Source organism: Dicentrarchus labrax, unplaced genomic scaffold (assembly GCF_905237075.1).
Source record: "Dicentrarchus labrax unplaced genomic scaffold, dlabrax2021, whole genome shotgun sequence".
NCBI lineage: Eukaryota > Metazoa > Chordata > Actinopteri > Moronidae > Dicentrarchus > Dicentrarchus labrax.
This window is the reverse complement of record NW_026136702.1, coordinates 5,277,288-5,294,637: the sequence shown is the minus strand read 5'-3', so window position 1 is coordinate 5,294,637 and position 17,350 is coordinate 5,277,288. Positions and strand designations below refer to the sequence as shown.

The 17,350-nt window shown below is 40.7% G+C and overlaps 1 protein-coding gene across 1 annotated transcript; it reads left to right on the top strand.

Annotated features, from left to right (window-relative positions):
* Window positions 1-3,162: 3,162 nt before the first annotated feature.
* On the top strand, window positions 3,163-8,808 carry npas4l (neuronal PAS domain protein 4 like). Its single transcript, XM_051378879.1, has 10 exons — window positions 3,163-3,249; window positions 3,395-3,512; window positions 4,509-4,672; window positions 4,859-5,004; window positions 5,125-5,224; window positions 5,556-5,820; window positions 5,915-6,024; window positions 6,241-6,370; window positions 6,468-7,750; window positions 7,869-8,808. Exons 2-10 carry the CDS (start codon window positions 3,415-3,417, stop codon window positions 7,895-7,897), a joined length of 2,325 nt encoding a protein of 774 aa, XP_051234839.1. The 5' UTR covers window positions 3,163-3,249; window positions 3,395-3,414; the 3' UTR covers window positions 7,898-8,808.
* Window positions 8,809-17,350: the final 8,542 nt, after the last annotated feature.

The window sequence follows — 17,350 nt, the reverse complement described above, 5'->3', positions numbered from 1 at the left end:
AGATGTGTCTAATTTCCACCTCTTTATGGAGTGTGGACTCCTTGGAGCTACTGTATGTAGCACTTAATAGCAGGTCTTTGAACCCTGCAGTCCCCCAGTTTCTGCTTCCTGCTGAAATCCAGAGCTGACTCTACCCCAGCCGGCCTGTCTGATAGCCCTCACCGTCTACTTCAGTGGGTACTCTGAAGCCATGGTGCCACCCAACCCCCCCGACTGACTGACAGACTACCTAATGGGACGCGTGCGGCTGCTCCGGGGGGGTCCCATCATTAGAAAGTGTCTCACCCTGAACCCCAGCTCCAATCTTTGCCTCTGCTACCAGTAGCGGCCTGGCAGTTTGTTCCTGTCTGTCACCAGCCCCGTGCTATAAAGCCAGTGTTATCTGCAGTGTTAAGTGCAAGCCACAGACGGAGGGTCAGCTTAAAGTGAGGCAGCAGAGACACCCTGTCCCGCCTGGCCCCGCCGTACACAGGAAACAGGGCCGCGCTGGGTCCCTGTGTCTGGCCCCGGAGCCTGCCTCAGCCCAACAAACGCAGGCGCTAATGCAGCCCAAATGACTCTCTAATTTCCCTTCAGGACCCAGACGTTCCCACTGGCCCTTGAGAATCCAACTGAGGATTTGTTCAGAGTGATTTGTTTTGTCTTGTCCCCCCCCAACCCTGTGTAATTCCCTCACTCAAGTTCTAGGTCTCTGCTCCCAGCGTTGCTGAGGCCACTAAATTGGGGATTTGAGAAAAGAGGCATTAAAGGAGCACGAGCCCTTAGAGGATAGTTACATAGCTGTATAACTTATACTCAAAAATGATGGAAAAGAAAGCAACAAGTCACTATTTCAAAACACTGAGAAACAGGGGAACTTTAGTTATCCATGCAGGCATGCTCCCAAAAGTAACTCCTCTACGATAAGTGGCAGCCTTTCGGAAATATGGAGGGTTTCTTGTGTGCCTTGGTCATGTTTTGTGATGCCTGTAATCTATTCATCTGCTAAAGGAAGTGATTTTGTGTGAGTGACCGAGCCTCTCAGCCTCAGTGCGTCATGTTTGCAGACCTGTAGCTTAATTCCCTTCCAACTGGGGTTTAATTGAGTGACTAATACACGCGCAGTTAAAGCCCTGTGAAGATAAACTGCCATAGCTGACTGCCTCAGAAGTCTGTTCAGAAATTAAACAATGATGCAGCAAGCTGGTTTTCTGCTGAGACTTGAATGATAATGACTCTGAAGCTGTCAGCTCAGGCTGTTGTGTTTAACTTTCAAAGTGCCTAATGAAAAATAACTGTTATATGCCTCTTTTCGTACAGTGTTTCACCTTCCATGTTATTATTGTGTGATATTATTTTTTACTGACTTTTACTATTGTATGTGTAGGGGAGACGGGGGCTGGTTGTCTCAGTGCTTTTTACAGCCAACCTAGTGGGCACATTGACGTCAGGTTGTTTCACTGCAAAACCATTATCAGGAAAAAAAAAGGTAATAGTCATGCAGTGATAAATTACAGATAAGTGTCAAAGCTTCTATTTAATGTTCCACAAGGAAAATAGATTTTATTTTCACTTATTCACAAGGTACGATAGAGTAAGGCAGATAATACAGCACACATCACTTTTTCCAATGTGTATAAAACCGTAAAGCATATTTTAACCTTAATGTATTGATTGGGGTCCTGAAGACCCCGGGCCCTGTTTGAACTATTCACCAGTTTCAGAAGTCTTACAGAAAACTACACATCACTTCTGTGTGTGGTCTCAGCTGTAAAACATGGTTGCATACAGTAGATTGTCATTATGTTCCACGTATGTAAAAGTGTGTGTTCAGGAGAGATCTAACAGGAAATAATTGACTCTAAAGTCACTATGTAAGATGACATACTGTGTTTTTTTTTTGCATAGTCCATGAAGCATAATAGAAAACACGAGTTATTTCCTTATTTGATGTGGTGATAATGCTTTATTATATTTTGTATCACCTTCACTAAATGTGCAAGCACAGTTTGCGGCAAAGGGAAGATTTAATGCTTCAATACTTTTCTTATTCGTTTTTTATTAGGTCAGAACAACACATTCAATAAATGTAATTGTACTGCTTAGTATTTTGCTAACGTACAATATTGAGGTACCTGCACTTTATTTAGTTGAGTATCTCAACTTTATGCTACTTTTTTCTCCACTACATTAACTAAATAGATTTAGTTACTACTTTTACTACTACTACTTTTGATAGTGTATAAAATATAACACATTGTTAAATATACCTAACATACGGTTTGTAAACCATGTCATGTTTTAAATGTTTTTGAGTAGTAAGCAGTTAAACCAGTTAAACTTCTTACATTGTTTGGTTTAACAGTTCAAATGATCCAATATGTATGTATGTAGGTGTATATAAAGTAACTAAACCAGCTCCACCTCAAGCAGCCACAAAATGCGGCTTACACACAGATGTACCAGTATTAATAATGTAATTTATCATATCAGTCACATGGGACATTTTTATGCAATACAAATACATTTACTTTTGATACTTTTAGTAGCTTACATCTAGTGGATAATACTTTTGTTCCTTTATGTAAGTAGGATATTAAATGCTGAACTTTTATTTGTAATTGAGTATTTGAGTACTTCTACTTGAGGGTTACTGGTGTCTTTACCACTAAAACGTAAAAAAGTTAGGGCTGTTTTGAGTGAAAATCAATTTTTTAAAACATGGTGTGAACTAAGCCCTCAGCCTGGGAAATAGTCCCTCAGTGTCAGTGTGTGTTTGTGGGCTAATAACGTGTGACTCAAAGCTGCTGCAGGAAGAAGAAGAACAATAATAACACTTTATTAAGACTTTAAGCTTTCTCCTAATGAGTTATATGAGTGTTTATCTCTAGCTTCATAAGGTGCTAATAAAAGGGCTTCAAAATCAACATTATCTACTATATATGTTATCTAATTAACATCATATTTGGACATATTTCGGACTATATGCGCACGGGAAGATTTCTTCTATTAACACATCACACCCCTTTAATTCACCGAATCGGATCCTGCGTCTATCTGACGGGTTATTTTTAGGGCTCATTTCACTAAATATAACCCGCCTCGATCGTTTGTCATCGCGTCACAACAAGTAACATTATCCCATTTTGAGTTTTTTTTTTTTCCCTTCCCTGCCGGCTGAGTTGGATGAGAGGCGTCGGGTTTGAGCTTATAAAAGGAGGGACGTACTCGAGGGCTTGACACTCATCACCCAGACTGGATCCTGCAGAGGTAGGGGATGAAGCCGGGTAGTTCCTCCTCACATGGGGGTCTACTTTCTGTGTTATAGGTCCAAACTGTTTGATCAGTTTTTACCCGGGACTTATTACATCCCTCCTGGGTCTCATACCTGTGTTTTTTTTTTTTTTAACCTTAGGTGGCAACATCAGCGGCAAAATGACTCTTTGGTGCAACTCCTGCAAATGTCACAGAAGTGCTCCGTGCACCTCTCATCTGCCCGAGGATCACTGCAGCTCCTTCTACAGGAGGTTCAGGTCAGTGTCCACTCCTCTTCCTCTCTGCTCCGCGTCCTCTAGTGGCTGAATCAACACATGGCTGTTCATAAGATTTAGACCCAACTCTGCTGCCTGCAGTGCACGCACCGCAGGGAGCACTTAATCCAGTTTTCTCCAATCTGCAGACTAGCACTGTATGTGATACATACTAATCCAGCCACAATGATGCTGTTACTACATTATAAAAAAGTCAAGCCGGGACAGACTGGCCTCTATCGGGTTGCTTTGTTGCAGAATCAGCCTACAAGAACATCATCAGTCTTGATAAATTACTTAAAGAATAATACCAGTGGGAATTTGTGTTGTGTGTGTGAATTTAAAGTGGTATAATTGGGGTTTAATTCCCCTGTTCTATCCATAGACAGTCTTACTATCTTGGTAAAAATCCCAAACATAAGCTATCAATTATATGATTTAATTTGATCTTTATTGTTAAGATGCTGGGATACAAACTAATTCTCCTTTTGTGGCACTTTCTGTGTCCTTGTGACGTGGGGCGACCCACTCCGAGGACACCCACTTTATAAGGCAATGAAGGGAGCGGCAGAAGCCCAGCCTCCCCTTTGTGTGTGACGCCCACGCTGAAGCCCTGGCAGCTATAAAAACCCCAGGCTCTCTGTGGATGGGCCCAGACAGATACTGATCACACAGACAAGGTCTATTGAGAGCCCTCATTTCTGCTGCAGACTCGACAGCCTCTCATATCAGCAGTTTCCATAGGAACCCTTGATATTCAAAGTCTGCTTCAGCTCGTGGGGAAGAGACTCCAGGCTGAATTGTGAAAGAGAGGCTAGATCAGTTCAGTTCATTACTCTATTTGTCATTATTTTATTTTTCCCCCCTTTTGCAACTTGGAAGAGGATGTCTTCAGACAGATTAATTGAAGTGTGGCAGTAGACAAAACTTTAGCTCCCCGGCTTTAGTTTCTCCAGTTCTCTTCGAACCTCTGACCTCAGTGACCATGGTCTCTCACAGATCCACCAAAGGAGCATCCAAAGCCCGGCGGGACCACATCAATCATGAGATCAGGAATATGCGCACTCTGTTGCCCATCACCCAGGAGGACCAGGAGCGTCTCTCCTACCTGCACTCCATGGCCGCCATCTGCACCTACATCAGGAAGTCTGTTCTCTTCCAGGGTAAGCCTTCACGCTTCAGTTACAGTCATTCTTTAATATGTTTGAACGTCTGATCTACATTCAGCCTGCATCACTGTCAAACAAAATGAGACTACATTTGCAGTACCGCTGAAACTATATGAAAGATAAAAGCGGAGACGACATGCTGAGTGTAACCAAAGCTGAACTCACTCTTCCCTCTTTAAGGACTCCAAACTGATGAGAGATCACACAGCTCTCTGCCTTACGAGGCCTTTCTTCAAGGCCTGCACGGCTTTATCCTGGTCACTACAGCTCAGGGGAGGCTGGTGTATGTGTCCGAAAATGTAGATGAATATCTTGGTCTTCCCATGGTGAGTCCTTCAATACATACACAGTCAATGTGGAGATCTTTTGGTGCTTTACAGTTTAGCTTACTGCATATTGGACTAATCTGTTTTATTTAATGGTAACATTATTTTTTTTTTTCTCAGATAGATGTGCTCCAAGGGGACACTCTCTATGACATGGTTGAACGCAGTGACATTGATATTGTTAAATCAAACCTGGACACTGAAAACAATTCATCATCAGGTAACTTCACGGTCTTTTTGATATCAGTTTAAAACGGTGATTATTTTGTATATTTATCAAAAATACAGCTGTGGAGATTGTTAGCCTCGTGTTACTGGTATTCTTAGTGCTATGCTTCTCAAAATGGAGGCCACATCTTTCTATTTTGTGTTAAAATTTCCCCCCAAAATCTGACCCTGTGACTCACATTGTAAATTGTAATGAAGTAGCTGGAGCGTAGTAGTAGTAGGCTTCTGTTTAAAAATGAAAATCATTGAATTAATTGTAAAGTAAGAATTGCTACCCCATTCTTACAACAGACAGACTAAACTGACATGTTATCTTTCTTCAGAGAGGAGCTTTATATGTTGCCTGCAAACCTCCAAGGCCTTCAAGCTGCAACACGGCAGCTGCTGTTCCATGATGGTCAGAGGGAGCTTCCAGTCTTTCCCTGAGCCGTGTCCGTTCTCCTCTTCGGTCTCTCCCACCAACCAGCCTCTGTTTGTGGCCCTCTGTACCCCCACAGTCAACCGCCTGCGGAGCTCTGAGTCCCACTTCTGTCAAAGCTTCAACAGCGTCCACAGACTGGATATGACCTTTACTCAGTTGTCAGACAGGTACATTCATAAACCCCCGCTTTAAACAGATATAATCAAAATGTTCCTGTACTGGTTACACATGTTTAAACATTTTTATCTCATTCTTTTTCAGTGTTTTATATTTTTTGGGCTATTCGGCAGAAGAAATGACTGGCCGGTCGTGGTACAGTCTCGTCCACCCTGAAGATCTTTCCTCGAGTGCAGATTCTCATAGAAGTTTAAGTAAGTATGCGATCCATTGCAGGAAAACTGGTTGAATACATATACAGTCTATTGCAATGATTAACAAGTTAAAGTTCCAAACACAAAACTAAAAATCCTGAGAACAAGAAAGAGGATTTTAATTTCTATTTAGTTATGTGCTGATTTTGCAGGTTTACAGTGACACATTTAGAGATTTAGAAATAACCATGTATGTTTCTTCCCTGTCCCGTCCAGTGCAGACAGATGAAGGCTTCCAGGTAGAGATGGTGCTCAGACTCCAGTGCAAGGATCTGTCATGGGCCTGGGTCTACATTCAAGGCAATAAGGACTGCCAGGGCATGAGCTGCACAAACTTCATCATCAGGTATGACAAATTTCACTTTTCCAGCAGAACTGAGCTGACAGTGTAAACGCTTTTCAAGCCGCAGACACTGACTGAATACTTTGTTTTGCTCTTGTAGTGAAACCGAGGCCAGATTTCTTCAGAACAAAATCAGCTGTGATGCCTTTAGACCATCATCTCTGGCAAATTCCTGCAATTTTGCAGCTCAACGGGCGCCCCCCACTCAGAGCTACAACAGCAATAAATGCTTTAAAAGGCAGAGGACGTCTAACAGCCAAAGTGAGGAGCCGTCAGGTGCCAGAGCTAGGAGGGAGTCAGAGCAAGAAATATACTATATGGCGTGCTTCTCATCCCAAGGTGATAGCTCACCTGTTCCCCTGGGTGACAGCCCCGTTCTATTCACCCCTCCCTACAGCCCAGCCTCCTCCAGCTCCCCTCTGAAACAGGAGGAGCTCAGCCATGACCTCCTGATGGATGTGCATGGATATACGGATCAGCTGCTCTCCTCCCCTGAGGGCTCTCCCTCCTATTACTCCTACCCAGAGGCGGAGCTCACCTGTCACCAATCACCTTCCAGCTCCCTACCTCCGGCCGCTGAACAAACCATTGACCAGGCAGCCTTCGGCGCACTCAGTGCTCGCTCTCCTCTCTCTTCCTCATCTCCGACCTATGATTTCCAAGCCTGTACATCCGATGCTCGATTAGTTCCAGACTGCCTGTCTGTGTCCGACATGTGTGAGAGCCCAGTGGACTGTGCTCTGCATCAAGACGACTTCAGCCTTCTCGAGCAGCCACAAGGGGGCAGCCTTGTCCAAGCACATCATGTTCCCCAATTGTTGCCCATACTCTCCACTCTTCTTACCCCCAACCAATCTCCCACATCCACAGAGTCTACCAATTACAATGAGAGGGAACAGGCAGAGATCAGTATTCTGGCTCAGCAGATCTCCTCCCTGGCCAGCAGCTTTTCCATTTATCACACCCTGAACCCGCTTCAAAATGTGGCCCAACCTGCAGCCACTAACACCCTACCCTCAGCCTGTGACTGGCCAACCAGTCACCCTCCTCTGTCCTCCGTCCTTTCTTCTAAGCGCAACCCGGTCCTTGACGACGTCGTGTTCGACAGCATCCTGAAAGACCTTGACATGGTCACAAGGAAAAGCTGCATGTCCGACTCCGGTGTTGTACCATACAACTACCAGCAGGGCTTGTTGCACAGCAGGAGCGGGTCCCATCAGTTGGAGCAGGAGCCCCTCAGTATCTCGACAACCATCCCGGAGGACCCACTGCCTGCAGAGCAGTTCACTGTCAGGGATCCCTTCAGTTTGCAGTTGGGACACCATGACCAAAACACTGGGTTGCATCAACTCAACCACTATATGCAGAGTGGCCTTCAGCAAGGTAATTTCTACCAAACAATACTGCCACTGAGCAAATTAATTTCCACTAATATATATGCAGTGCAGGCTACAGATACTGAAGTTACATTTGACTAATGTTTTTTTTTGTCTCCTTTCAGATGGACTTGCTGAGGAAAACCTGTACTGAAATAAGTCTGTGACTTACTGCACTACCACTTGTATGACATATTGTCAGGGCAATCTTCCTTCACTGGATTCAAAGAAGAATGTGAGCAAAGACATTTAAAGGACATCTTTGCGAAGACACTGTTTCCCCCACATGACTTAACTCTGAATGTAGAGAAGAATCTAAAGTAGATGAAGACCGCAGCTTTGTCTTCATTTCTCAACACTGCTGTCAACTGTGTTTCATGTTTTGCTGATGTCTTCAATTTATGTAAAAGGTACTTTTTAAAAATGTGTCAGACAACACTTACACGATGAAGTGGAGGTATATTTTTCTTCTAACGCTGAGTGACCACAGTTTACTATTGAGCACTTTATCAATGTCGTTGCCACAAGAATTTTATAAATGAGAAGGCATGCTGATTTAAAGGAATATTACCTAGATTTAAGAGATACCTTGATGAGCTTTAACACATCAATCATTCCTTATAACAAAGAGCCATTTGTAAACATATCGTTTTAGGTGCCTTGAACTAACATGTGCGGAAGATCAGTTTGCTGAAAAAGAATATTTCCATTTCTTATTTGTTCATAGTGTCTCATTTGTTTCTCAGTGTGCCATTAATGCTTTCATGCTGTTATGAAGAAAACAGCATCAGTCAGCGAGAAATTGATGATTTTTTCTTAAACACCTACCTCAGTGGTACATCTAAAAAACATTCCATGTCTAAATTTCATTGATTTATTATATTTATTTTGAACATACTTACTCTCACTTAATCATGTTAAATGTTTTACTTTACTGCAATGTGAATCTAAAAAACGTCTTTATTCATTCCACATTTGTTTAGTTTTTTTATGGTACTGATGGTGCACATGTTTGAATGTTCAATTTTAATTCCTGCAGTTTGCTTCAAATGTTTGAAATGTAAATAAAACAGATGAAAAATTAATTGGGTCTTTTTAATATAATGATGAAGATATTCAATATAGTATATATATATACACAGTGAAAATGTTATTAAAAAGTATCTGCCTGAATGAAAATAATCAGTAAGGTCAATTAGGGTCAAGCAACATTTTCTACCAAAATGAAACAACTTTCAGTGCTGGGAAACGTTTTTGAAAGTATATAGCTTTGCAAGCTACCAATTACTTCACACTGAGGAAGTTGAACTACAGCAAAGCTTCTCTAGAGAGAATCTGGTTTGATTAACAAAAGCTACTAAGAAAAAGTAGCTGAAACTACTTGGTTAAAAAAAGAAGATCAGGTTGCCAATGTACATATGATACTAAATTATAACCAAATATAATACATAAAAAACATCATAAACCATAATAATAATAATAATAATAATTTAAATAACCCACTATTCATGGGAAAGTGCAAGATATGTCAGCTTTGGTTTTGTATACAAGGTCCATCAGTCAGAAACCTTTCTTCCAGAAAGTAGAAAGAGTCCAGGTGGAAGTGTTGCACCTAGCAGGATTACTCATTTAGCCACATAACTTCTAAAATAGCATGCAACAACTTCTCTGAACATTTGTTACTAAATCGCAACAATCAATAATGATCAAAATATTTAAAACTAAAGCCAAATATTATACACAGATGAGCTGACAATCCAGCAATAATTTCAGTAAAGTTTACAAAGAAAGACAAAAAAATAACTTGACTACTTGAATCATTATGCAAATATGAATGTAGTTTAACTACCAGCTAGGACCAAGCCACTTGGGGTCTCCATTTATTGAATATGTAAGGGTACTGACTCTATGATGCTACCTGATTGATGTTGTTCTATTTAGCTCATTGCTTCCATACCCCACAACTAATGTCTCTGTATATTTTGTACCTACTACCTACCATATACTACCTGCATTACATTTCTTTCTGTTTTGTGGTATTATTTAATTATTTATTTTTTAATTTGCGTTTGTCTTTTTTGTCTTACTGAGTGCACTCTTGGTCCCAGGGGAGGAAGGGAGGGTTATAGGGTGAGCACTATGTGGGGTAATGTTTATGTAAGTTCAATATCTGTGTACATGTGAGTGTATGTATGTCTCTATAAATGCAAAACTAAAATAAAGTTATAAAAAAAAAAAAAAAGCAAGCCACCTGGGGGAAATACACACACTGCTAACATATATGAACATACTAGCAAATAGCTTCCTATTTACACATCCAGCAGAGATGGAGCAACATTAGCATTCATTTTAGCATTCATTTGTTTTGCTCTCCACCAACTCCTGAGGAAAAATATCTGGCTCTTTAGCCGATAAATGTTCCATTATGTTCGCCAGCTAGTCCCTAACTTTATGTGTCAGCTGTTTGATGCTGGGCAGCTGGGGTTTATCAGATATTTTTTTTGCCAAAAACAGCTCACTGCAGTGTATGAAAAAAAGGCTGGTGAGAGTGGTGATAGTGAACCAAAAAATATTGGTTGTGGGCTGTAAAATCAACAAAATGGGCTGAAAGATGAAAAAACCTCCATCGAACAGAGCTGAGGAGAACTGCAGAGTTGGGTGACAATTGTTTTTGGTTTATCACTACGAGAGACACCTTTCATATTGCACTTATTAACTTGAGACATTTTTAATATAAAGTGTTTTATTAGTGCAGCTTTAAAATAGACCTTTTTGTGGGAACCGTTATTTATAACAAATGGGTCTAGTGTTTGTTTCTTTATGTGCATGTTCTCTGTATCCGATCAGACTGCGGCCGGATAAACAGCCCCAGCACAACGTCTACTGAGCTCTTCAAGGCTCTATTGATTTTTACATATTGTGTCTGGTCAGACCAATGAGAGCATATAAACTGTATACGGAGGAATCAATGACATGTTTGGACGATGTGAGTCAATGCATAAATGAATAGTTAGGCAAAGAAGTGGATTGACTGGACACTGAGGTGACTGATGGATCACCGTGGTTAAACAGAGATGTAGCTCTGGAGAAGCACTCGGGCCGTGTGCATGCATGTGGAACAAAAAGCTCACAGGGGGCACTACAGTCATGCTGCTGCTGCAGTGTGTGCAATGCAGAGCCCCAATTTCTCATGCGAGTTAAACCAGCCACTAGATGGAGTGATAGCTCTAACAGCCTCCCCAGATATCTGCCATTGGTGTAATGTAACTTAAACAAGCTTGAAATAAAGTGGAGGAGGAGTGTGTGCATGTGTATGTGCGTGTGACAATGAGAGCACAAAAGGACATCATTCAGTCCGTTCATGAGCAAAAAGTCCAGATGCCTAGAGTTATCCATGGAGACCTAATTAAGAGTGATGTCTGTTGAAGGGTACAATGGAAAATAAAGTTCCTAACAAGTCCCCACATCTGCTGTGCTCCAGTCTTCCTGCATCACTCACCGTTACCTGGAACAATAATGATTTCCCGGAGGTACGGTGACACCAAGTCCGTGGCATCGACACGTTTGCCCACACCATGGAGACAGCAGGAATCCGCTTTTCACTTCACCGACACACACAGTGAATACTCCCAACAATCCCATGTCTCAACAGATTACACAACTCGGTAGTAACGAGAGTTTGGCTCTTTTCTGTAGCTATGGTTGCATGATTAGTATCATATCAGGCATTTGTGTTGAAATGTTGGTGTTCAGTAATAATATCATAATTATTAGAGGTGTAGCAGTGATGGTAGATCAGTGGCTGTGTGTGGAAATTAAAATACAGATATGTATATATATATATATAGGCTACATATATGAAAGCAGGAGCACACACACAAACACACTGACTTCATCTCAATAATGTGGGTTAATGTATCACTTAATTACACAGGCGGCCTTCCTGTCTCCTTGATATTAAATTAAGATGATGTGAGATTAAATTAACAAAATCTATGCCACACAGGAGTAGTGAAGTGCTGTGGGAGTCTGCCAGTGGAAGTGAATGATGAAATGCATTCAGATGACGCTATGATTCATACCTGAGATCTGAGAGCGGCATTGGGGCTGAAGATGATACCATACGGTAGAACTGACAAAACAGTAACACAGGCAAAACTGTCATCTGCCCTACTTCAGTAGCTTCTAAAGTGCTTTCTCAGGTGGATGGCTGGAGGGCGGATGCTGAGGGAAAAGCGCATCAGTGCAGTTAAACAGAGCAGCTCATGGATGGGATTCTTTTCAAAGCCGTGCCTCCCACAAGCAGCCAGGTTTTCATATTTTTCCTCTCCAGTGACTTCTCACAAATGATTACCTCATTTACTTGCAAAGAAAAACTCTCCAAATTGAAACTCTCACTGATTTCAGACAACAGGGCCTCAGGTGGCGCTGCTGTGTCTTCGTTTATTTACCAGTGTTATGCTTTTATTGTCACTGCAACCAGGCTTTAGGGCTCCACTGAAAGCTGATCTTTGGGTGTACCTTTATTTTGAAATAGATGAAGATGTGGAAAGCCATCCAGCTAAAAATGTGATTTGTCTATTTTGCTCTGGGATTGTTTGGCAGATGGAAGCAGTGACACGGACAATAGCCGCCAAGGTCACACCTAAGCTGTTATTGTATGTTAACCTGAACCTCCCTTTTCATTCACCACACTCCACGAGGAGATGTCGCCCTCTGTGTAATTCATTTTCTCCTTGTCTCAACGTATAAAACAGTCCGCCATTGTTTTGGCTGCTTTACATTTCCATGTCCATAACGTTGTTGTCCCACTTTTCAAAGGAGACGCATCACCTGACTGGTGCTGGTTCAGTAAGCACACACTGGCACCATAATTGGGTTAAACAAAAAGACCCAAAATAGACTGCAGCCTGTTCCTTCAGGACCCCTCCTGTTCCTCCTGTTGCTATGCCTGAAACCACAGCTCTGATTCAACACCGCATCCCAGCCATGCAGAGTCAACACATCCTGTTGATATTCACGAGAGAAAGGCCAGCCAACGAGGGAGAAGAATACAAACGGCAGCCTAACAGCGGAGACTACTTGCATATGAATGTTTGATTTATTTTCTGCTGTTCTCTCTCAGGGAGGAGTTTACAGCTTAAGGCAATGCACCTGTCCACAGAGGAAACATAAGCACCCCACTGTGGTAAGATTTGATAAACACGTTATCTGTTGATGATGGAAATTCTTGCGCATTGAAAAAAACATTTTCTCATATAATAATTTCCATTAGGGGCTTTAGAATATGTGCCTGGATGTAGTACTGTGCTTTACAGCAATCTCAAACAGATTTTCGTGAGTTTACACTAAGTTCTTTTGTCTGCAGAAGCAGTACTTCTAGTTTTAGGGAGAGCCTCTCAATATATTGTGTATTTAACCTCCATAAGCTCAACCTCCAGCATTCAGAAAATCAATGCTCTATGCTGGAATTCCAATACACAGCAGCACATAGGTTTACCTCTGTAGGATATGTGTAGGATATACAGTTTGATTTTTCAAGCACTGCTATTGTTGTACAAAGTAATTGAAGAAAAATGGCAGTGATTGCTAGTGATTACCCGCATGTGGTTGTGTGTCACATGTACTATACATATATACGGGGTATGCATGATAAACATGTTTATCTCTCCGCTTCTGCAGAATCCCAGGGGCCGACTCAATCGTGGACTGTATCTTATCGAGGGCTCAGAGAAGCAGAGATTATTAGAAAGCAATGAATTAAGTAAGATGCAATTAAGACTATAAAATAAGTAAATTAATTCATCAATAAGTAGAATCAAAAAAGAAGGATTTATAATTGGCAAAATAACTGATGCATAGCTAAATCAGAAATTAGCACTGATACATAATTAAATGGTGGAAAGTGTGAATCAATTTGATGACCCAGTTTTTAATGGGGATATAAACAGCTGGATTGACAGTACATATGCATTTTATTTTATTTTGACCAGTTTGTTCCCTTAACCATTCGCCCGCTACCTAATTATGCGTTTCTATATGGTTGTATGGTCAAGCTTTCCGCTTTCACACAACCCAGGTTGGTTGAAAACATCTGGTGCAGACTTGAATATTTCCAGCTGACGTTTATTAAAGAGTCCTGTAAAAATGGTCATAACATGGACATAAATAACTGCAGACAGATACAGTTAGTGACAAGCTGGTGAACATTGTGGAGCATTTAGCAGGATGAGAGCCAGATAAAGTATTAAGAAATAAGAGCAAATTTTAAAATTAATAAACCAGCACCAGTTTGATTGATTGTATCTTGACTGCACAATAAAAAAATATGATTTAGACACAACACGTGTTAATACCATTTTGACTGATATTCCCTGGACTGCACAAAAAAATAATTTAGAGGGAAAGCAGATCTAAAATGTTGTATCTTCAAAGAAACCCTTGCTCGAAACAAAAAAAAATCTGCAACCAATGACAAAAGGCGAAAACTAAAGGTGATCGAGGCAGAAGTGAAGGAAATCAGGAAATCCTTGATCTTTATGTCCAAGGACTTCAGTAAAGCCGCCAAACAACAAACGAGGATGAGGTGAAACACATTCAAGTCCTTTTAAAGAAAAATATAACAAGATAGAAGACTTGGAGAAAAGATATGATGACATGGAACAATACACATAAATTGAAGACTTGATTATAATCGGACAGGGGATCAAGCACCAAATCGTGCGGCGTCAGTCACAGACAAATGTAAGGATGCATATGCTTGTCATACACTTCACCGAAAGGACAGCAGAGTAAAGCAGGCAATTATGGTCTCTTATGTGAATCGAAAGAGCAAGACTGAGCAATTAAGACAGGCTAGGAAGCTGACTGGGATGGGACTGTATCTGAATGAACACCTTACCAAAAATAATGCCAGGCAGGCATGCATCAAAACAAAATACAAGCCACTGGGACAAGAAACTCCTGAAATCGCAAAGGTTTTTGGTATGGTAAGAGAGCTAAAAGATCTAGATCAGTATGGATAATGACAATTTTTGTCCTGTGGAACAAGAGTCATCACTAGACAGTGATGTTGATGAACAGCAGCTGACACTTTTTAAAACAAATATATAGTTTTTTGGGCTTTTTCCCTTTATTGGATGGGACAGGTGAAGATAGACACTGCAGCAAGGACTCAGCCTTGGTACATGGGGCGCCAGCTGTACCGGATGAGCTATCCAGGTGCCCCAGCAGCTGACAGTTTTATGAACTGTATGTGGAATTATTTGAACACCTGGACAGGAGAACAACGAAAAGCTGAACTAGAAAACTTTTACTTTACAGGGAAGAAAATGTATGAAATTCAGAAGAACAATAATCCTGAGAATCAACTCCAACTGTGAATATTATACAGATGAACAATTCTGAAGCAATGTAATAATGGATGGTTGTCAATGATTTTACAAAAATTAAGGACTATTTATTTACATGAGTACTTAAGTTGTATAAGCTGACAATGACTGAAATAAACTAACTAAGCAAAAAACTAAACTAAATCTAAACAGAAGTACTTGTTGTCGGCATCAAGAATTGGTAGAGACCAAAAACAGAGCTAAAAGAGAGCAAATGTTGGACATTCATCAGCTGGACAGAAGAAAAAAAAAACCTAAATGAAGCATAATGTTGCTACTTAACTGATGGATGTGTACATAAGCCACTCTTTATTCATCACAGGGATGGCATGGCTCAGGAGGTAGAGCGGTTGGGTAGTAATTGGAAGCTTTTTTTGCCACATTAGCTTTGCATATTGAAAGGTGATGGCGATTTCTATTGTGTTCACACCTTGTTTCTGCTATCCCCAGGTAGCCAAAAAGTCTGTTATCTGTTTAAATGTAGAGTAGAGCTCCCATTCTACAAACCCATGCATCAACATACAGAGAAATCCAAAGCTTGACAGGCAAAATTGGGATGTAACGAGGGTGATCGTTGGCTCCAGCTGAATTTGATTAGCCATATATTTGGTTTTTTTTTAAAATATCTGTTGCTGTATCACTGTCAACTTAATAATAATTAATTTTTGGGCACCAGTTTTGCTCACTTTGGGATGCAGTTGGTCACATTTCATATGACTGTTCTCTCTTGTTGTTCTCTTGCATGTTTGCTATGAGTCATTTTACTGGACTTCATCTGACTTGACTTGCAGGAGTGTAAAATTATATTGCCTTTTTTTTCTTGCCTTCTTCTGCGTGACTGTGTGGGCGAGTGGATGGTTCTTTAAAATTCATCACAAATCATCAGACCCTTTCAACACTCAGTTAGCTTGAGTTTAGCCCTCATTGTTAATTCTGACAGTGCAGCTCACTCAAAGGGCACAAGGCCTCAGCTCATGCATAATATAGACAATATTCAATTCAAATGTTTCACTCCATTCTTCTTATTTTGAAAGGAATTTTATTTTATTTTAGGCATTATTGTCCAAATCCTCATTACTTAAGATTCATCTCAGTCTTTTTTCTTGACTCACATGAAAACATTTGATCTGTACATTCAGATTTTCCATGTTGGTGTACAATCTTAGTTTTGAGTTCTGTTATTTCTGATGATTGTCATTTAAAGATTTCAGTTGCATTTCTGAATAATACATAATTCTCCACAGGAGACGTGGAAGTTTTCGGGATTAAGACATATGTTGTGTAGATATTAATATTTCTGAATAATGTCGTACTGTGCTGATGGAGTGGAATGACAGTTAACACAGTGGGAGCTCAAATCTTTCCACTACAGAGGAAACTTCTCCCTCAGAGATACTTCAAACCAACCACAAGGAAAACTTTGGGTAATGCTGGGGACAAGACAAAACTCTTGTGGTTTCACAGCTCTGCAGAATATACTGAACCTGGCGGGGGTCAGTGTGTGGTTGATCTGAGGCACAGTTTGAAGGATGAAGAACTAAAATGAACAACGCAGAGACGATAAGCAGCAAGAGAGCGTCCCTGCACACCTCAATGACACTCTTTCATTTGTTTCTATCACTCAACCTTTGCATATAAACAATGGAGGAACATGTAAAACTACTCTCCAATACTACAAAGCAACACTTCATGCATTCATTTGTCATCTCCAGGGATTTTAACTTTGTTTATTTGTTTGTTTGTGGGGATAATGCATGCTGGGTAGTGGTGGATGACAGACTCTAAGTGCCCTTGTAAATGTACAAAGTGTTTCAGATAAAAAGATCATTGTACAACAAGATTTATTCATGATGAGGTATTTCATCTTCATATTGCAGTCACAAGTACTCCTGCATTCAAGCAAAGAGAATATTGAAGAATATTACCATGGAAACGGTACAGCCCACAGACCACTATAGGTAATGGTAAACACCCTGAACCTCAGCATCCTGGGTAATATATAGGATTATTTGTGGCATTAAAAACAGTATATATTCTTATTAAACAATTATTTTACATAAGTAATAGAAATGGAGATGTGGGCGCGCTCATTACATTCCACATAATAAAATGTAGAAACTGGCACACTACCTTTCCAAGAATAAAAGAGAAAAAAACCTTCCTGATTGTTCTTGCTTCTGCACAATCAAGGTCATCTCTTGACTTTTCATTAGCAT